The sequence below is a fragment of the Larimichthys crocea genome, chromosome VII, assembly GCF_000972845.2.
Source record: "Larimichthys crocea isolate SSNF chromosome VII, L_crocea_2.0, whole genome shotgun sequence".
Classification (NCBI taxonomy): Eukaryota; Metazoa; Chordata; class Actinopteri; family Sciaenidae; genus Larimichthys; species Larimichthys crocea.
Genome location: NC_040017.1, coordinates 12,091,894 through 12,114,473, shown reverse-complemented (window position 1 = coordinate 12,114,473; position 22,580 = coordinate 12,091,894). Strand labels below are relative to the sequence as shown.

Genomic DNA, 22,580 nt, shown 5'->3' with positions numbered 1-22,580 from the left:
TCATACTCTCATCCAATCCTCTTTGCCATTTTGTCAATACAAGTTGCTCAAGAGTATTAAACTTTTATTCATGCTCACAAGAACAGTGGTGGATGAACATAAAATGTGTTTTCTGGCTGTATTCTCTTTTCTTTTAACTTTTTTAATAAAGATTTGTGGACTGTGTAACCACCAGGGACAATGACGGCAATAAGTCCTGGACTTGACTCCTTGATAGTGCGTAGCATTTTTGTAAATAAAAGAAAAAGGAGGACAATAAAACTCAGCCAATTCAGATCTCCTGTGTACAGTACTTCAACATTTCTTCACCTATACATCCTCCTACTCAAAGCCCTTTCTAATTTTTCCCATCCTGTAGCCTTTACCCTCTCCAGCCCTCCCCATACCCCCACCCCACCTCACCCTCACCCCTCCATCCTGTCTGCAGGCTGCCAGGCACAGATAAGGTGTCTTGGCAGGGAGTTAGAGTGCTGTCCTTCGCCTCGCTGAGTGGGAATCCAGGAAGCTGTGTTCATGCCACGTCGCTGGAACAATAGGACAGGGAGGGAGGGGAAGCATTTGGGATGAAAATGAAAAAAAAAAAGAAAATGTGTAGAGGAGAAAAATGAGTGTGGGACTATCAAAGCTTTGCTCTGCCAGAAGTAGATACCAAGCCAGCATGGTTTGAGACACAACTCAAAGCAACAATTTTATGTCTGATGTCTATTCTTAAAAGACCGTTTGTCAGAGAAATCTTCAACTTTTACTCCACAATAGGTAGATGCAATTTTAACATTCTTTTTCCAAGGTATATTTTTAAAAGATTCAAGTGCTTGAAACATTCTCTCGCATGCTCTAATCTTCCAGTTTTATTTGTCAATGTTTTCCCATTGATCTCGGAATACATTTGACCTATGAATTTTTAACATAAAGAGGGCAAAAAAAACATAGTAAAACAGAAAAATAAGAACTAAATACAGATGTTTTTTTGTTGTTGTTGTTGTTGTTTTATAAATCCTTAAAAGTTCACTAAAGAGGTTTTTGGTGAGTTCTGAAGCTTGTGATGATTTCTGCCATCTTGGCAGTCCTGCCTCTGTTTACTTCCGGCTAATGAGGTGGGCTGAATGAAGGCTAGGTGCTCAAACAAGTCACCTGTAACAGCACTGACCTGCCAATCAAAACACACCAAACTGTTAATTATGCATGACTTCTAGCCAAATAGTTATATAGAAATTTATCCTCAGTGCAGTTGTCATGAACAGGTAATTTCGCTATGGAGACCAAAACTGTTTCTGTACCAGGCTATAAACATGTTTATTTCTGCTTTGAAGTTGGTCATTTTATTATGGTTGCTTATGGACAATGACTCCTTCTGTAGCAGCCTCAAGTGGCTGTTGGAGGAACTTGGCACTTCTATGTTGACTTCATTTCCCAGCCATGAAGGTTGCTGTTTGGTCCCATACAGTCCTGTTTCAAGTTATTCCACTGATCTAAAGGTGGCAGCAACATGCCACAATATGATGCAATGTGCCAACAAAGACAGGGAAGAAGAAAACCTCTTCCTGCTGTAGTAAACATGGATTAGAACAATTCTGGATTTACAATATTTAAGAAATTACCAATATCTTGTGAGAAAGGAAATGCATTCAATACATTTGTTAGCACTCAACTAACACTGGATGTAAACATAACGTGTGTTTGCGTTTGCTCTTCACAAGGCACCTTTAAATCAACGTGTCATGTGGCTGCACCGAATCTGAGGCATCCTCCAAAGTGGAATTTCTCCTTGTGTGGGTTGATGTATATTGGCAACATATATTCTAAACTTGCCTGTGTGTGTCTGTCTATGTGTCCGTTACTGTGTAAAGCAGCTGCTGAGCTTAGATGTGTAATGTGGCTACAGAAGCTGCCATCACCAGTTCCGCTCCTTGTCTGATTTACAGTCAGACGTTAAATCAGACACATGTACACAAACACACTGCGGTGTACCTCTTTCACACCCTGTCCACATGTGCACACAAACACTTTCACAATCATAACCCTCCACCTTACTCCAGCCTCGCCCTCTCTGCCTCTCTTTCCAGTTAGACAAGCCACATATACCAAGGAAATTTACAATCCAATCAGATGTACAACCAGGACTGGTCTGAGTACTTTTTCAAGGTACAAAATGGGGAGGGGGTATTCAATTTATCCCACCCTAGAATAACTGTTTGTTACGCCAGATGAATCTAATGAGTTTTCACACTGCAAGAAACATCTGGCACATTTTCCCTCAGTGGTGTTTTCTTCTTTTATTATTTACATGTCATGAGACACCATGAGCCGCTATGTGTAACCGCCAAACTAAGGTATAGTTCTTGACAGCAATATATAACATATGTGATAAAAATGAATTCACAGCTTTTTAATTGCCTCTACATAATGTTTGACTGCAGGTGGTCTTAAGTACCCTACTGCTACTATACAAATCTGGCAACCTCCTCTCAGTCAGGTTTTCACCTGAACTTTTCATGTTTATTTACATATTTGAATTAATAGCTTCACTGACATAAGTAAACTTTCATACAATGATGTTTATGTTCTTGCTTACTTGCTGGATACATTTGTGAAGTGGCCTCCCATGTGTTTCATATCTAGTCTCCTATTTAAGGAGATTTTTGGTTTGGTTAAATCTTATCTGGCTTCAGGATAGGTTTGCAGGGTAAATTATTGCACTAACTTGACATACATGAATCATGCCAAATAAAATGAAGGGATTAAATGCAAATGTCATCAGAAATAGGTGCGGATCTTATCACTCCCTCCTCACCAGTAGGCTTTCTGATTACTCTTTTGCCTCACCACCACTCTCTGCTGCCGCCGTAATGTCTCTGTTCCTTAATTTTCTGCTTTGTGACAAATTATATTACTTTTCTTCTATTATTGTCAAATAGTATCAGACTTCAGTCTTCACCAAACACCACATGAAAATCGAACCACCCTCGGGCCGCTCTAAGTGGTTCGGAACCACATAAACAGTTGGTCAGCTGTAGAGGGCATGGAAGGAAGCCACAAATTTGGGGGTAGAGTATGGGGGACCACAGCAAGTAAACATTGTAATTTAAAGCGTCATGCATGGTGGTTCGATCAAGAGCGGATGGGTCAAAGTTATGCGTGCAGTGTGTTAAATCTGAAAAAATGTTGAATGTACTTGTAGAATATTTGACTAACTGCCAAACTGAAACTCATCTCCAACAACAAGAAGGGGAATCAGATCATTAGCAAAGCAATGCTGGAAGGATGGTAATAATGGTTTTAACACCCATGGATTTCCTATTATGCATCATTATAAATACAGTCTCTCTGGTGGTTACTTCTCTCAAACATTTCACTCTAGCACAGTACAGCAAATCACCCTGTGAGCTGCAATATTAGCACTGCTTTCAAACAATATAGTAAGTTTCATGGTTTGGGCAATTTAATCAACAGCACCACAAACTTCGCAAGCACTGTGCCTCATTATTATAATCGCTCATTCTTTTTTCAGGGCCTGATGTCAGAAGAAGTGAGAGTACAAAATGTTTTGAATAAGAGGGAAATCATCCATATTTGACAAGAGTACGGATTTAGCCGAAAGTAGTATTCAAAGGTTTAAATGCCAGACATAAAAAAATACCCTACTTATAGTGTGAAGTCATTATCCAGTCACAACTGCACCAAAACCTGCTGTGTTTTTGTTTTTTGGAGCGATCACAACACACAAATGCTCCTCAGTAAGTGGTTCTTGTCTATCAAAATAAATCTTTAATATTCTCAATACATTTCAATTTATTTGAAATGCCTTACATTCATCCAACCTTGGTCTTTCCTCTTTATAGTGCCATATGTCAGAGGAGAGTGTGATTATTCCTGCATACATTTAACGTTCAGTATTGCTGCCATCAAAGGAAGGCGAAACAAACAGGAAAATAGGCAGAGGCAGAGTGCTGCTTTCTTGGAGGCAAACCAGAGAGGTGGTAAATCATAACCCCCGAGCTGAGACTGGATTCAGCACACCTATCAAAACCCATTTAGGATCAGAGGCCAGAGGTCTGACCATTTACTATCTGTGAGCTCCCTCTTTTTCTTCAATCCTTTTCTTTCAGGGGAAGAAAACAGATAAATGAAAGCCAAATACACATGGCTAATCCCTAGCATCTCTCCAGAAAGGAAATGATTGTATTTGAAGTTATGAAAGTGCTTCCTGAAGTAAAGGAACTGCACTAGATTTTTTAGGCCTGTGTCTTGATCTAAGAAAAACACAAGCAGACGCGTACTGGCAGAAAGACAAATATATGCCCTTCCACAACCCTCCCTTTCTCTTACTAGCTCCATGTGCGTTGTGATTTACAGTATATCTCAGAGGAGAAGGAATTTTTTTACAAAATAGTGAAAGTGGTGGAAAACTCCAATAGGTTCTTCTGGCCAGAGACGTGAAGGGAGGAAATTGCATTGATTTAAGCTCAGCTTCTTTTGGCATCTGTCCGCCTTCTTCGTTTTTCTTTCCTAAAGTGAGGGCGTTCCACAGCAGCCGGTTTAGATACAGTCATCTAAGATGTTTTTCTTTGTCTCTCATTATAACCACAGTAAGCTGATAAGTAGATGTGAGTGGCAGCATCTAGATGCTTAAAACTTCAACTACAATCAACTTTTATTGTGGAGAGCAGATTTACAAACTGCTGCTTCCATTCATAAAATAAAGCAAGAGTGTATACAATGATGATAAAGAACCTACTTTAACCGTGTAATGCTGAATACCACTCAAAGTTGGCAAAAGGATATGTCATTTCTGATTGATGAACAAAGAGGTGAGTCATGCAGTGGGGGTGTTGTTTTAAGATTTTATCCACTGCACAGTTTGAAATATTTCTTTCTTCTTAGAATTTATGGAAAAACCTTTCTCAGTTTTTTTTTATCATCCCATTATTATGACTTATAGTCTAGCTTTAGTCTACTTTAACTTCGAGAACATTTTGGTGAGCATTTTAGTAGAACGTCAGCTGACTGGTCCATCTGTTTGAGGGCAAAAGAAATGATGATGAAAATTAGCCAAAAAGTGACATCAGTTTGGAGAGAAAATATTTACGGTAAGTACTGTATATCTCCCTACTGTCCCGTAGACTTCATTTAGGTCCTAAGCCACATTGTCTAATATATCACAAATGGACCACATTTAGCTGGTATAGAGCCATTAAAAATAGTCAGAACCTGTCTATCAAATGTGTGCTGCAATGATACTGTGATGCCTCAATGATGCTCTAGAATCATGTGCCATGATTGCAGCTGTGGGATGTTTGTATTTAGAAAGAAGAAACTGTGAGACGGGGGACAGAGCTGAGTTTAAAAGTGCATATTTTTAGCTCCTCATCTGGAGCTTTTATTTACAACTCGTTGATGTTTTCCCCGTTTTTCTCCATGTCTTCACAGCTTTGGAATGCTCTCTCCGACAACAGATCCATGGTTTCCCTGCTACAGCAAAGGGCTTCAGTTTATTGATGGCTGCTTCCCCACTGAGTTCCCATATCATCAGCCAGTTTTCTTCACAGTCTAACCTAATTTCCCAATGGTGTCCAATTGCCACAAACTAAGAGACACCCCATACGGCTTGTTTCACCTCGACCAGCATTTTCCCCCTATTAGCTGAACATTGAGGCATTATATCTTTTTGTGTCTGCAAATGTAATTAATGTAATTATTAATGTCATGTAATTATCAAGGGGAATATTAATGAACTGTAAAAATGTCTTCATTAATTTACATCCCATCATTGTTAAATGGGAATAGCCTTCATATGAGGGATGTTTCAGCTGTATTCAGCTGTCATCCTGGAGAAACCTGAGCTTTCTGTTGTTACAATGTGACATTTTTTAACATATTGGAACAGTTAGGATGGCCCTGATCTCTACGACCTCTTGACCCTCACTCACGTCTCCACACAGCCTTGAAGAGATGTCTCGCCCAGCGGGCCGAGGAGAAACAGAGGGTGGGGTGACGTTGGACATCCAGAGGTTTGGACGTGTCACTGGTTTAATAGAAATGCTGGACTGAAAGATGAATATACACCCACACGCATATACACACACTGACAGCTGTACATGATGTAGCCCCAGGTGTGCTGTGCTCAGGATTGGTTGGTCGGCTCTATTTGAGACCTTATGCCATTCTTTGATGGCCTGAACAAATTCCCTCTGGTTCGCAGTGGTATGGTAGAAACGGCAGTATCGCAAAAGCAGCAGCCTTAGTTGTCAGAAGTTAGATCCAAAGGAAAAAACCTCCCCTCTCACCTCAGCTCTTTCCATCTTTTCTACCACTCCATAAGCAAACATACAAACCCTTTAAATGACAACTCCTTTTTGGCCCAAATACGTCACTAAAGCCCATAAAATGAAGAGGAAGGAAAGGCAAAGAGCCATTGCTACATGGTTTTCAGTGTGGGAGATCATAGAGAGGCTGTGAGACTGTTTAAGGTCTTTCCAAGCTGTCGTTTTGAGCCATAAATGAAAGCAAAACAACAGTGTGGGAGCCAGCCGAGCCAGTGGAGGCTCAAGGACTTCATACTTTGAGTCTTAGTTTCATATCAAGCCAAAAACCACTTCACCAACTCCTCTAGCTGTGTACCTGCCTTCCAGCCATCCATTTTCTCTCCTGATCCAACCTACTTCCCTGCATGTCACACTGCTCAGAGCTGTACTCAGGCTCTCTCCCAGTCATTTTGGTCGCATCTTTACCTTTCTCATTTCTGCTATATTTGTCCTCCTCTCTATTTGATTGACACATTTCACATCACTACTAAGGGGGGGAAAAAGGAGAAATAACTGACCTCTTTACCTCTCTTTGCCTCCTTCTCTCAGTCTTTCTTTTCTTTACATTTCCTGCTCTTTTCCTCTCCCTCTCCTTTTCTGTCTGCCTCCTTTGCTCCACTTATGCATCCCAGCAGTCTAGATTTTCTTTCCTCAGGTTATAATAGTTAGACTGTGAAATCACCCGGGCCCCACACCCCTCCCTTCATCCCTGTGTCCTTCTTTCCCCTTCCACTCCCTAACATCTTCCTCTCCCTACTCTGATCCCCTCCCTCATCTTACTACTTATAGCCAATCTTTAATATTTATGGCCTCAAAGCTTGAGCAGTGGGTGGGGGCACAGGGCTGTACTTCGCCTATGATTACTTGTGTGTTGTCAGGCACCAAACAAGGTGAGGGTTACACTACAAGGTTGAGGCTGTGAAGCTGCAGCCTGGCAGAGCAGAACAGACAGAGGCTACCCAATCTCCTCTGAGCCTCCATACTGAAGTGATTAGGCCACAGGAAGCTGAACCTGACATTGCTGACACGAGGCCCCCCTACCACATCCTGCCTCAATACCCACCCACACCAACTTTCTATGCTGACACCCGACGCACCGTGGCAACCGCAAGGGTGATTTACATATTCTGATATGGTGACAGAGGATGGAAGTGCGGAGGATGTAGCAGGACACTCAAGAGAGTGGAAAGAAAGTCAGGAAGAATTCTGCGATCAGTGAAAAAAAAATGAAGAATGGAGAAAAAATATGGCGACTGCTTCTTTATTGTTTCCCTGTCTTGTGGGGTGATGACAGAAAAGCAGCAATGCAGCTTGCCAATTTCAAACCTATTAACAGTGAGCATACTACAGGTTCTTTATTTTGGCTGCTGGGATCACATGAATCAAGAGATTTGTGACATTATGTTTTAGTAATATTTCTAGAGGAAGAGGATTCATATGAGGCTCAAGTACTCCATTATCCCACGTCTTGCATCCTATCAAATAAATAAAAGAGAAATACATATTATTTAAGTAACCATTACTGGTTCCCCCCTCCCTAAATAAATAAAAAAAACAACACAAAAAAACAAACACATGCACTAATTGAATTTCTCCTTTGCAATCCAGTATGTCGTAGCACAGAATTTGGAAACACACAAATGCATTAAATGCATGACATTTTAAACAGAAATCGTGATAAAGATAACCTTCTCGAAAGAGCACTACTGCCCTCTTGTGTTTGGGGGTGTAAAGGGCAGAATTAAAAGCATGCAAATTGCACTTGATTTGTTCACTTTGGAGAAACTACACCACACTTAAAGAACACAAGTAGGATAAAGATATGGATTTCACTCACTCACTCTGAAAATAAATATACAAACAATGTTTCCTCAAATTGCTTTATTATTCCCTAGAATTAACAGAGATTGACTAAAAAGGTTTACACAATACATTGGGCTTCTTTTATTTACACATGACAGTATACAGAAAAGTATAGTTTGCATTTTGCATTAAATATTCATATGATCTTACAATTAAAGTTTAAACTGCATATCCCCAACATTTAAAGTGAATATTTTAGAGGTTAAATTAGACAAGTCAAGGCAGAAAAATATTCACAATTCTTTCATAAGCACTGAACAAATCCAAACCTGGCTGTGTCTAACCAAACTTCCACATATTTTATTTTAGCTGTTATTTGTTCTCTCTCTCTCTGTCTCTCTCACACGCTCCTTCACCAATCAAAATGTGTTTCTTTTTTTAAGTAGTAGATTGCTCTCTGTTTGACTCCCATCTCCGGTGAAAGTGTTTCATTTCAATAATGCAGAAGTGAAACCAACTCCATTTAAAGAGAGAGCCTCAGTGAATACTCTGGGGGCCGTGGGAATAATCAAAACACTGCAAGAGCCAGCGAAGGAACACAAACTCCAGTTAAGAACAAAGGAAATGGAAATCAATGGCAGGATATGCAGATTTTTTTGACAGCTTGACACGCAAATAATCTTTTGGGAGTTTGCCCTCTGTTGCCTTTGCCAGGTTAAAATAACAACTGAGTAGGGAAATATAAAATGCAGAGAGGGCACAGCAATACACCTACTTAGTTTTTGAGTGAAGGTGTTCCAAAACAATCAATAAAGAATGTGCTGCATTGAAACCAAGACTGAATTGCCTAAGGCATGGACATATCTATAAGTGGACCTAAGGAATTAATTTAAAGCTGAACTCTGTATTACTTAATAGCTGCACTATAGTTCATGGGCAGTTGTTAGTTTGTCGACATTTAAGAAGCTTGAGCAAAACCTCCATCTTATGGGCGTCTTTCTTGAAGCAGCTGAGTAAGGTATAGTCTCTCATAACAGATTCCAGCATGTCAGGTTGCACTTCATACTGGAATAGGCCTTGTTCACTGTATGTTGTGGTTATCATTCCTTCATCCAACATCTGCACAGCAAAACAGCAGAAATATTATGAAAAATGAAGTCGTGTTGTTTACAGATAGTTTTAAAGTTAAAGACAGAAAGAAATAATATAATATCAAAATGAGTGACTGATTAATTGGAACTTGACATTTAATTACATACAAGAAATAACATGTACCTGTTCCATTCATACATGATAGTCCAGGTTTAGCAGTACAACAGAAATGTGTTTTGACCAACCTTCTTGAGGAGGACCACTACCCCTTGCTCCAGACTGATCAGTTTTTCAGAAACCCACTTAGTCTTGTTGAGCAGCATGTCAGGAACGCCATCGTAGTGATCCATTGTGGTCTGCAGGTAGACCATAGGCCCAATCCACGACTGAACCAGTATCAGCACAGAGTGGAGCAACCATTTGTCCTGCAGGGTATACAGGTGATGAGTTGATAGAACTCAATGAAAATAAATAAATAACTTTGCTAACTGCTAAATAAGTTTAGCTGACTTTGCTCTACTTGTCTTGAATGTTTCTGTAACATGGTAATAAACAGTAGCAATTAAGAAGACCTTAATAATGGCTTCTGATCAAGGGCTTGTCAGCTGCAAACCATTCAGCCAATGAAATAGGCTAAAATGTCATGGATGAAGCAGTTGAGCCTGCAAATTCCCCTAAGCACAGCAGACTCTAAAGCAACCCTGCAAATGGCCATTAACCCGCAGCACAGGCAACATTTCAACAGAAAGGGCAGGGGATAAATTATAAGATAAAGAAGAGCCTTGCAGTACATGCAGTTTCAAAGATCATATTAACTATTATAGTGACTCAGCCAGCAGTTTCAATATTAGTGGTACTGAGTCCTGAAAGAAATGACATTTGCTCTATATATTTGACCTCTGTTAGGGGTAGAAATCTTATTGTATTACTTCCCACCAAACCAGATTGCATGTCACACCAACCTCCACCCTGCTGATTAAGCTGACCATTGGCCTAAAAGTTTGTACCCTATTGGACTGTAGTCAAAACATCATTGTCATGGAGTAGTAAGTAAACTGTATTCATAGAGTGTCTTTTAAAAGGTGCCGTACAACGCAAACATTAAAGAGATATAATATAACAATAATAAGAGACATTACAAGACAAAGCTTATGCTTATGAAACAGGTGAGATTTTAGCAGCTTAGGGCCAAGGCCTGAACTGTGTGGCACGCCACATGTCAGCTCGACAGCTGAGGAGACATAGCGATCAATGGCCACGGAAAAACTGTGTGACAAGTAGAATGCAAACCAGGTAAAGGCAGTCTCCGTTGTGATGCTGAAACCTACTAAGGAGAATTGAGTGATTAACCATGCCGAAAGCTGCACTCAGGTTAAGTAGCAACAGGACCAAACATTCTCCAGCATTTATTAAGATATTAAGATATCATTTGACACCCTGGGAAGTACAGTTTTAGTCCTGTGCCTCAAACAAAAAACAGATTAGAATTTATCAAAGGTTTTGTTGTTGTCCAGAACCTGTACACAATCTGCTTACAAAATATTATCTCAAGGTCCCCAGAAGTAAAAGTAAATTCAGATACAGATCAGGGAAGCAGTGGGACTAGACTTGACTTTTTAAGACTAGCTGAATAATTGCATTTTTAAAATAATTGGGCACACAGCCAGAGCTAAAAAGGCTATTTACAATGGACACAATGTGAGGTCCTACAGAGCTAAAAACATCTTTGAGAGGGGAGGTCGAAACAATGTCAAAAGAAATGGACAACTGGACCAAACATGGGTTGGACAGTAAACCCTACTGTATGAGTACAGGAAGGCAGTATTTTAGACCTCATGTCACTGGCCTTATCCACAAAGATTGAAAGAGACATAACACAGTCATCATTTGAAAAGACCTATGCAGGTGAAGGGGAACGACTCACAAGTCTATCAATAATGCTAAACAAGGCTCTAGGATTTTTCTTATTGCTGTCAATTAAGTAAGAAAATTAAGTAGGTCCTGCCCAGGGTGATCAATTAACATTTTAAAAGGAGTAACGCCATCTAAGTTTGACAGAGAAAGGTTAATTAAAAAAACAAACTAAGTCACTGGTCTAGGTCCTAGGAAATAGCCATATTCTTTAATTATGTTAAGATGGAGGTGAAGTTGGCAGAAGAGAAGCTATTGAGAGTGTGGGAGCCAGTCATTCATTTGATGGGTGTCAGTATTAACTACAATATCAAAAACAATACACATACATAATATCAGACACAAAAAAGGTTCTGACCCAAAGTAAAAACCAGGTCAAGAGTACGACCACGATTTGGCCTTGATACATGTTGCATTAGATTCAGAGTTGTGCTCAAGAACTATTAAAATCTCCAACAATCAATGCTTTGTCAAGCATGACAACCACAGAAGATAAAAACAAAATTCAGCTAAGCCAATATTTGGGTCAGGTGAGCGGTAAGCCTAAGAGTAAGAGTTCAGTCAAATTAAAATTCAGCCATATTATGTCCATGTTTCAAGCAGGTCTCAGTAATAAATAAAAAAAATCTCAGACCGTAAGACATTAAGAAGTCCCTTAGGGTAAAGGTCTTATTGCACACTAACCTTGTATTGATGAATGACATTTTAATTGGAGTGGATTGTAGTGACCCTTTGACTGGTAGACACAAACGCCAACACATATTCAGTCAAGTAAGTCAGAGGGCCAACACTTACTGTTAACGGTCATAGTGCTGCCAAATGGTATAATCTGGTAGGTGAGTATGTGTAAGATTTAAGGACCTCTCATTGTAATTAGTGCAAACAGCCCATCATTCATCAGCTGACAGGGGCAAGAGTTAGATGAAGGCGAGGTTCACTTGCACACATAGTGCAAGGAAAGCTTGGTCTCTCAGAAGCTTCATAGTGATTTGTGAACAGACTTGTTCCCCACACACACACACAAATGCAAAAGCACAAAAATTATTAACTACTCTCAAAGACAAACAGACACAAAAAAACCATGCACTCACACAAACACGTGCAACATCCTATAGTTGTATTTTATTTGCTTGCATACAAACACTCACACAAGAAACTGCACTCACACATTGGCATGCACATTCATAATAGATTAAGATCAAAGCCCCGACAAAGGGAAACAAAGTAATCCACTGGTGATCAGTGGTCATGTACTCACAGAAATTTGTTGGATTTCACTTTTGGAGCTGGGGATGGGAAAGGCTTTGGTGATGCATGCATAGCCAGCTTGGTTCCTCTGGAGTTGCAATGAGAATGGGACAAACATCTCCTCCTACAATCCATTCAAGCAGGGGGGGAATATATATATATATATATACACACACACATACATACCATATATACATATACATATACATATATATATATATTTGTGTTAGAATACTTCACATCATCACTTCAACTGATTCACCCATTTATCTTAAAACATTTCACTAATGTTTAGTGTGTAAAGCTTTCTTTATATTTGATTGTACTGTATTTCCATATTCAAAACATAAGGTAAAGGCTATAATCCAATCTGTTTGTAGTTCGAACTTTAGGCAATATAAAATGGTTAAACCTTAAAGAAATAGCTCCTTCAGAAACGGACAAGCAACACTTCAGTGCATTATTCTAACTGATCTGAAAGCCTTTGGATCTCCTAGGTATAGAATTGCACAGTAACACACAGTTACAAACACACAACAAAGACACATCAGAAAAACAATGACAAAAGCTCCACCAATCTCGGCCACTGGAGACACAGCAGAGACACATTTTGTTCTCCAGCATGTTCTCATCTGTAGACCCCATGCAGCGTCTTCTCAGTAACAAGCTCATCCCATTTCAAAGACCATTTTGGCTCTTGAGACGCAGAATGACGGGAATTCAACAGGCTGCAAAACCTGTCCTCTCACTGCTGCAGTATATCATTATCACATTCATATTACTCCACTGTCGGGGTGCTCCTTCAATAAAACATCTCTGGCTTAGAGGAGGCACAGAATATTACTTTGAAGCCTGGCAGTGAGGCGATGATCATGTCAGAATCAAAAGCAAATAACACATCTAACAGAAAGTGTCGATGCTTTTGGTGCAGCATAGTGTGGGAAAGACCAACAAAAAGTCATTTGCCCTCATTTCAAGTGTTGCTAGATTGCATGTTAGATTGTAGCATAGTATGAGTAGTGCTCTCTACCAAGACTATAACTGCTGAGGCATGTATTTTTAAGTACTTAATACTTAAATGTGAAAAAACAATAGAACTTGAGATGAAAACTTGAAAATGCAAACTTCTGCATCACTGGAGCATTTGCCAAAGGCTTTTCAAAATGCTTATTTCACATTCTATGAAAACATTTTTAAAAAACTAACTCATGCCCAACACAAGCAGATAAGAATGCCCCCCTATAGGTAATAGATTTTCTTAGATTGCCCTGCAGTTGAGTTCCTCCCTCATGTGCTACTCTGCTGTCTTTCATGTGCTACTGTGCAAAAACTGATTTAATTTCTATAGTGATACATTCTCTGTTTTTACACATTTGATAGTGTACAAAAAAATCTACAATCAGAACAACGCCATCTGTGAATGATTAACTAGTGGACAATCTAATGGACTGATCACAAATATGGTAATGTATTCAAATCAAATATCTAATGCTCCCCAGTTACACTGTTATCATGTGGGAAACTCTGTAACTGTGCCAAGGAGTTATTATTTTTTTATTCTTTTTGCCTTGGTATTGTCAAAGTTTAAAGTTCTGGTATCATGACAAGTTTAAACAATGTGTCTGCTGAACAGTTAAAACATGTTATTCCCATAGAGTGTGCAAGTGCAAGGATTCATTTCGGGGTAATGGTCCATGTTACTCACAAACAAAGAGCATGATTCTTCTGAGACACGGTATATAAGCTCAGCATGCTGGATGACTCGGTCTAGAAGTTTCTCTTGGGAGATGTAGGGGCAGCGGGAGAAGCTACCCTGCTCTTCCTTACAGTCTAGTGGGATACTTACAGTAAGCAGATAGGGCCAGAGCAGTAAAGCCCATACACCACGCTGCAAGGCTGAAGAAAGACAGAGATGTAACGTATATTCACAAGTGAATACCCCTCATCTTTGCTGTAGTGCTATATTTACTTGCTTCAAAATCGCATAAATCAAAATCACTGCAAAACAAAATAAAATGAAATGAAGTGTGATGGATTACCTGTCATCATGTGCATTCTGTCAGTAGTCTTCTTCAAGCTTTTCTGCCATGCTGGCGTTTTTATAAAGCCTGACCAAGCTATGAATTAAGGAAAAGGTCATTTTGGTCTTGTTCATGTAAAAAGACACTGGTCTTAAGTCTTTTCTTATGCATAATACCAATATGTTAACTAGTCAGGCATGCTGGGAGTATACATCTTTGTTGCTGTTTACAAACTAGGATTTTTTTTTTATTATTTTTTAAATCTGACAATACAAAATCCATATTGACTGACCTCAATTTAAAAATAAATCCAAATAAATGCTTTGTACATGTTTATTCCACCGCACATACTATAAGCCAATAATCCAAGAATGAAGACCGAGACTGATTAGATTTATTGAACAAAAGCTAAAAAAATAAATAAATAAAATAAAATAAAAAAACAAGAATGGGCTGAAAAATCCCTTCTTTCAGCTGAGGTAAGTATGCAATGTAGCTTTAAACATGCATGGCACAGAGAAGGCAGACAAGGCAGCGTAAAACTGTAACACAACAAAAAAGAGCCGAATGAATGAGAGTCGAAAATCACTGGGAGCTAACAAAACCCCTCAAATCTTCTTTTTTATTTTGACATTCATATTTCATTTGGCTCGGAAAACCATGGGTGTGTGAGAGTAGGTCTACCCAGAAGCGATGGTTTCCCCATTGTAATGACTGTGTGTAGCTGTCATAGAAGGAAGCACATATTTAGAAGTAATCCATGCCTGCTTGAAACTGAATGCTCCTTTTTTTTTCTTTTCAACTTATGTATTTATTTATTGCTGCACTAAATCTTTCCGTTAAATCACTGCTTTTATAAATGTAATGAAATTGGAAGATTACTGGGGTTGTTTATGGTAATAAATTCAGTATTTTGTATTCAGTATTTTGGATGCAAATTAAAAGGACATTCATGTCTTGTACACATACAATTACATTCATATCTATTACTGTTCAGTATAAACAAAGATACTGAATAAGACCGTATCTTTAAATGAGGATTTTTACTTTATTTTATTTTTTACATGGACCAAACGATGAAGAAACATTTAACAGGCTTGAGCGGCAATGTGTACTGCATAAGTAAAGCATGTTTAAGAATGAGCTTAAGACAGACAGAGATCAGGAAGAAGATGCTGATGGGGCTCGTGTTACTAAACCCAAGATCCTTCTTACGCATCTTCGAGACACCTGAAGCCTCATGTCTGTCAACCTGTTTCATATGAAAAAGTGTTCTCTTCGAATCCCCTTTCGAATCACCAGCACATTTTCACAATTTTAGCACACCTTTCCAAACAAACAAAAAAAAATAACATCCTGTTTTCTTCAACCTCCTTATGTTAGATCTGTGAACTGTGAACACACATATATTAGTAATATTACAAAACAATAAATTTGTGTCAGAACTGAACAGAACAAGTCACAGTTTTAACTACAACTCTCCCAGCCAGCATATTCATGTGGGCCCCACAAGGGTTAAATATGGGCTATGTGGGTACTGAGTGGGCATGGGCTTGAACTGGGCAAATTTTGGAGGTTCCATGTGGTTTCAGTTATGAGACAGATATATCTGAATCCCATGTGGGCTGTCTGTATGAGCCCCATAAGGGATGTAAGGGGGCTAAGTGTGCATGGGCATTAACAGGGCAAATTTTAAGGGCCCCATATTTTTTCAGAAACATGGGGATTGAACTCGGCGGGTCAGGGGCGGCCGCACGGTGCGGGAGGATCCCCTCGTGGGACCTTTCCTCTGCGCTGGCTGGCCCCCTCCGGGCGCATTTCCTCCACGGCAGTGCGCCGCGACTGGCTCTGGGTCGGCTTGGAAAGGCTCGGGGGAGCCGCGTGCTTTACAGTGCCCACCCACCCGGACCTCGCCGCTTCCTGGGGTCCTGGACTTAGTGCTCGCTGCGCCCTCTCCGGGTCTCGCCCGTGGGGACAGGGCCCCTGGTGCGACTATAGAATCGCAACTTTAACTTCCTCCCGCAACAAAATCGCAACAAAAATGTAAAAAGCACCGCAAGTTTCACCGCAATTTTTTTGAAAACCTCATGCAACATCAGGCATTTTAAGGCCACAACTATTTCAAAAAAGGCCCGCGAAAGACTGGTTATTGTTAGCAGGGTAGAGACCTGAGCAGCAGTGTCAGCTGGGATGAACTGTCCTAAGGCCAATGCAATTAATTAAATTACTGGCTCAAAAATATACATACATATATACATACATACAATATACATCTATATTTTTTTCTACTTTTCTTTTTCATAAATTTCCTAATCAACTTCACACTTCAGAAAACTACCAAACAATCAGTCATTTTCAGGATTTTAATACTTTAAATGCAGGAAATATACTAATGCAATCAAATCAATGTTGTTGCGAATCTTTGACAAATTCAAGACTCTAATCACCACCAAAACCCCATCCTACTACTGTTTATTATATTGAAAATAATTTAATTTTGGTGTTTAAAAGAAAAAAAAAGACTCATTCAAATAGTTAAACTGGCATTTAAAGGGTTAAAATCCTGAAATGATTGATTTGTTTGGTAGTTTTGAGGAAGTCTGAAGTTTTTTAGGAGATTTATGAAAAAAAAGTAGAAAAAAAATATTGATCTATGAGGATTTTATAGTGTTTTTCTGGACGTGTACATTTTTGCCACGAAGGTGTCCAAAGGGTACAAAATGCACCAACAAAGTACAAAAGACACATTAGAGTAAACTACACTGGATTTCAAAAAATGTACTAAAAAGAAAAGTTACTGCAAAAATGGCAGGGAATCAGTGCCAATCAGGTGTGTTAATTTATTTTGAAAAGGTAAAAAAAAGAATGGGTTGTGTGCTTTCCGCCACATATGGGCACGGTTTCACCCCACTATAACCGTCCGCTTCACCAAGTAGTCATACATCAAATTCAGTTCGTGGTGGTTACATTTAATTTGTTCATACCAAATTCCAACAAGTTATAGTTTGACCATAATCAGATTTTACATTATTAGACGGAGGAGTTAAGCAAGTTCTTTGGGGATGGATATGCTATTTGAAAACCAGCTACCTGGCAACCGTTTGGCACTCAGACTGCTCCTCGTCTCGTCTCCTCTGTCGCAGCGTAACTAAGGTAAGACTAATGATTTGTTAGCACGAGTGGATTTTTACAGTTTGTTTTATGTGTGCAGAATGTAGTTTACGCTGCAAACAGCCAAAGGCTGCAAACACAGGACCAGGTCAGGACCACTGACCTGTCACGGCAACTACTGCTGCTTTGATCATCTGTCTTTTTTAAAAAGAATTTATAAAACAGTCATCATTGTTGTATTAGACTAATAGTAACATTTCTATCATGTGATTTCTGCATTAATTTTATTCATCTCTCAACATATGTCTCCACCGCCGCTGCTGTATGGGGCAGATCCCACTGCCCTGCCATGGAAACTGCTGCTTTGTGGGGCAAGGACATGCCGGCAGAAATCACGCAACAGAAATACTGCTGCCAGCGAATTTTATCTGATGATAAAAACTAAAAACAAATGCCCATAACACCAACAACTGCCATGGCAGGCCCGGCAGTGCCACTTCCTTCTGGGCATCCCGCTCATGTTTTAAAGAGGGACTGGGCCCCTCCAGACTGGTCCATCTCTCAGGTCAGGTCCCCCATAGTGGTCTGGCACACTTCCGTATTGTGCAGTGAATTTGCAGCGTTTCTCTTCTCTCTTGTTTTTGGGGGTTGTGTGTTTTTGGTATTTGCAGCATTTTTCTTTTGCATTTGTTTTGTGTGTTTGTGTGTTTTTTGGTTTTGCATCATTCTCTTTGCGGCGCGTTTGCCCTTGTCGGCCACCGTACTAGGTAGACAGAATAGCAACCAAATGCATTTCAGTTACAAGCAAATTTAGCCGATGTCGCCTCTCCTGTGGACTTTTTCTGATTATGGGGTACAAAACATGTTAAATCAGAAAGCCTTGCCAGTAAATAAGTAACATTGTGGCTTGGCTGCTTGCCATTTTATCCCCCTACCCGGCGAGCTGAGACTATAGTGAAATGTTCCTTGAAATTGGTGACCAACTACTTTAGACGGTGTTATGTAATAACTTGTGACCACGTTAATTTGTCTGTGGTTGTCGTAGATATGACAGATGGGAAAAGGGACGTAGCTGTCCTCCTAGATACCTCTTTGTTTAGTTTCATATCTGTGTGAAGTATCATGTACTCCGTCTGCTTTTAAACATCGCTTGTGTTTGTAAACAGGAAGCATTGTATTGCATGTGTATAAGTGTCAAAATCTTGTTTTGTTACAGATCAGAAAAATGGATTACTATGGTAGTTCTCAAACAAAACAAAGACGCATTAAAGCCAAAGTTGCAGAGCACTTGCAGATGTTTGGAGACACGCATGCCAAAGACAAAGTGTCTTCAAATCTGGAGTGTGTCACGGAAATGAACAGCCAGATTCCTAATGAAGAGTTGGATTCTCAGACTCTGGCTGTTTATATAGAGAGTGGCCAAGAATCAGAGATGTTCTACAGTGATAGCAGTGAAGAATTAAATTTGGATGGTAGCACTGAAGGATCCTTGTAATGATCTGATGAGCCGATTGGACCCCAAAATCCCAATATTTCACACAGTGCATTGTTAGAACTATTGCATATTTTAGTTCATTTCGGCCTAGATTTACCCTTACACTCTTTTGTCAACCTTAACAACCTGTGAATTCAAAGACATTGGAGATGGTAGCTACTATCATTTTGGAGTGTCAAATGCAATTATTTCACAGCTGTCACGTGAGTCAGTTCCTTCAACAGACACTCTAACTCTCTGTGTTAATATTGATGGATTACCGCTCTTCAGAAGCTCCAAAATGGAGTTATGGCCAAGATCAAATAACTTCTAAGGTCTAATGTTATTATCATTGGTCTCTATGCAGGCCCAACAAAGCCTAATTCTGTTGTTGATTACTTAAACGATTTCATTCAGGACCTGAAGGTTATAACAAATGAGGGGTTGCATTATTATGCTACTGAAGACAATTTTTGTTGTATATGGGTCCTGCTGTTCTTCAAGGACGATTACCTACAAGGCTGTATAAGAACTTTCACTACTGTCAGTCATAATAGGTTGTAAGGTGTTTAGGTGAAAAACCTATCCCCTTTGAGAATGGGAAGGAAATGAGGAATATGCCTCAACAACCACATCTCTATGGTCCAACTCTCCAAGAGTTCCCTGCTTGTGTACAATACAAGAAGTATAGACATGAGGGAAATATTATTTCATGCTCCCAAGGCAACAACTGCTTTTATGTTGAGGGCAGAGTTGCTGTTGTGAAGAATGTTGTTATCAGGAGCTATGCACACTCTGTGTCAGTTTTATGAGAGACAGGGATGCTTTTACAATTACCCTATTGATTCATCTTGTGTGGGGATCAGAACAGTAACACAACTCTCTGACCAGCTTCATGGTGTGCCTGTGACTGACTTAACAAAAAAAACCCATACTGCTTTCTATGCAAGAAGGGGTATGTGGCTTTTCCACAGTTACATGATGATTGACCTTATGAACCTTGCAGCGTGTCCCTCGTCAGCATTGTGGAGTTCAGATATGAAGAATCAAGAGAAGGGAAGGCTCTAGTTGGTTTACTGATGAGGACAAGCCAGAGGCCATTTTTGGCCATCAGGCCTAAGTCTTAATATCACATCAGTTTAGCAGCAAGTCCAGCCAGATGCTTCATGGAGGACAGTGTGCGTGTTATTGGAAATGCAGGTAAAAAACATATTTTTGGGGTGTGGGATAAGTGAAGCTGTATGAGATTTGGACTAACCTATACTTCATTTTAAGATACATATGGAAATGCTCGGCGTAAGCTTGCATGAGTAGAGGTTACATTAAATAAATATGTCACAACTGGCCAAAAGACTAATTTTCATCTTTAGTGCCAGGCAGTTTGTTGCACAGTTTCATCATGAACCATGGTAAACAACATACTGTATTCAACAATGTCAATATACAGTATAACATGGTGATAGGCCATTAAAGGCTCATATTTTATTGTGCTTCCTTAAACTTTATACCTGTAGTACTTGGAGTCCACCAAATTCTAATGTTTACAAGCTGACTTAACTATCCAAAAAGAGACCACTCCTTCAATAATGCTTAATTGATAATTCATGTCAGTGTATTTACCAAGACAATGCTATATGTAAGGAACTTGTAAATAACCCTTAAGTGTTCAAGTTTTTTATTATTTGCTAAAATATCTTTTTACCTGAATGTAGGCCATCCAAAAGAACCCAGGTTCTGTCAAGTGAGGAGGAGGCTGAGTCCTGTGATGAGGACCAAGTGCCACCCTCTCCTCCCCCTGAATTTGGCAGACATTCAGCAGTTGGGTAAAAACCTAATATCACCTCGAGAGTGAGTGGCTCCAATGTGGCCCAGAGTATTAGAAGCCCCAGCACGACCCCGGGTGTTCGAAGCCTTGGTGCTTCCTCAATTGTGAGCAGCCACAGAGACATTGAAGGAGCCATGTTTGTAAAATTGGTAACTCTCCTGGAAGAAGTGAAGGACACTCAAAGAGTACATGGCAAAATGTCAAATACACTGCTGAAGCAGAAGGTGGCCATGCCAGCGTTGGAACCACCTGAAGGAGCGTTATTTCCATTGACCACGATCCAAGATGTGCAGGCCATGAACGAGCTCAGCAACTCGGAGTTCATGTCTGGAGTTGTAAATCCAAACTCTGATTCACGTTTAATTTTCTTTGTATTTGTCACTGAAATATAATCTAAGCTGTTAACTGATTACTGTATTTTCCGCACTATAAGGCGCACCTAAAAGCCTTCAATTTTCTCAAAAGCCTTATAATCCGATGCGCCTTATATATGGATCAATATTGGTTAATCATGGCTACCGTAGTCAGGGGGCGGTCACCGACAGTACATAGATATATACTAGACGCTGCAATTCGCCAGCTGAATCGTCGTCGAGTCGACGCATTGGATGTGGCAAAGTAGAGCGCACCCCTTTTCCTTGTATTAAGTTTTAGGGCAGATCTGCCACATCCAATATGGCGGACAAACGGACCAACCTGCTCAATGCGGCGTCTATGTATATATGTCTATGGAAGTAACAGCGGTAAGAACGGTAAAGAGGAATTCCAGTCCAACACCATTTGTGTCGCGAAAATACTACGTCACTGACATTACCTCTGGAAAAATAATAAAACAGCTGTTTATTCATTTTGGGAGTGAACGGAGTTATCAGAACGCTGTTTTGTATTCTATTAATAAAGTTTGACTGACTTATCTGACTGTTTTGTTTACATTCCCTTTAGCGCAGCTCCATCTAGTGGATGCATAACTACTGTAGCTTCTGTTCTATGCGCCTTATAATGTGGTGCGCCCTAAAAGTTTTAAAATAGGCCATTCATTGAAGGTGCACCTTATAATCCGATGCGCCTTAAAGTGCGGAAAATACAGTACTCTTCTTTCTTTCCTGTGCCTTTCACTCCATACACTCAGATTGCTATGGTGGGAGAAATAGGAGGTACTTCATTGGATGATGCCACCAGGAGAATGATGGCATTCCTCATGTCCAATGAATTAGCACTCCAGTTCAACTTTTTTGGAATCCATGGCAAGAACAAGTTCCGAGATCTGCGTCTTTTCAATGTTATATATATATGGTAAATTTCAGTTAATGTTACCTCATGTAACTTCCTTATCTTTGTAATATAAAATGTTGAAATTTGGCAAAATATCTGATCTACATAAGTAGATGCATGCTCCAGCTTACAGCCGGCCTAACTGGTAAAAAAGGGGCACAACAAATCTAAGCAGAGGCCACTGTTTGCAGTTAATGTGGTTTTCCATATTCTCTTCATGGTGGCACATGAACTTTGTTATTCTGTGCTACAACTTGGTGATGTTTTTTGTTTTTAGCTGAGTGTAATTAGATAAGTAATGATAACCCTTCTTAAAAAGCTGTACCTAAAAGTTTTTAATCACTCATAACCAAGGTTTTTTAAGGAACCCAGTACTTTTCTTCATGAAATTGGTTTTGATCAGTGGTTAAATTGGCTTCTATGGGGAGGGGGAGCCCTTCTTGACAGTGGTCAATATCTCTCAAAACATTTGTATTTACCTTGCACCATCGGTTTAATACATATTTTATCAATTTATAACC

General features: G+C 39.7%; 1 protein-coding gene across 3 annotated transcripts; it reads right to left on the bottom strand.

The window, feature by feature from the left end:
- Nucleotides 1–8,182: 8,182 nt before the first annotated feature.
- On the bottom strand, nt 8,183–14,580 carry smtla (somatolactin alpha). Of its 3 annotated transcripts, none has more exons than XM_010757105.3 (5): nt 14,396–14,580; nt 14,062–14,252; nt 12,367–12,480; nt 9,443–9,622; nt 8,183–9,224 (listed from the first exon to the last, which is right to left on the bottom strand). In XM_010757105.3, exons 1-5 carry the CDS (start codon nt 14,409–14,411, stop codon nt 9,036–9,038), a joined length of 690 nt encoding a protein of 229 aa, XP_010755407.1. In that variant the 5' UTR covers nt 14,412–14,580; the 3' UTR covers nt 8,183–9,035. The 3 variants fall into 3 exon arrangements, with proteins under 3 accessions (XP_010755407.1, XP_027136448.1, XP_027136449.1); XM_027280647.1 differs by having other exon boundaries at nt 12,367–12,444; XM_027280648.1 differs by lacking the exon at nt 12,367–12,480.
- Nucleotides 14,581–22,580: the final 8,000 nt, after the last annotated feature.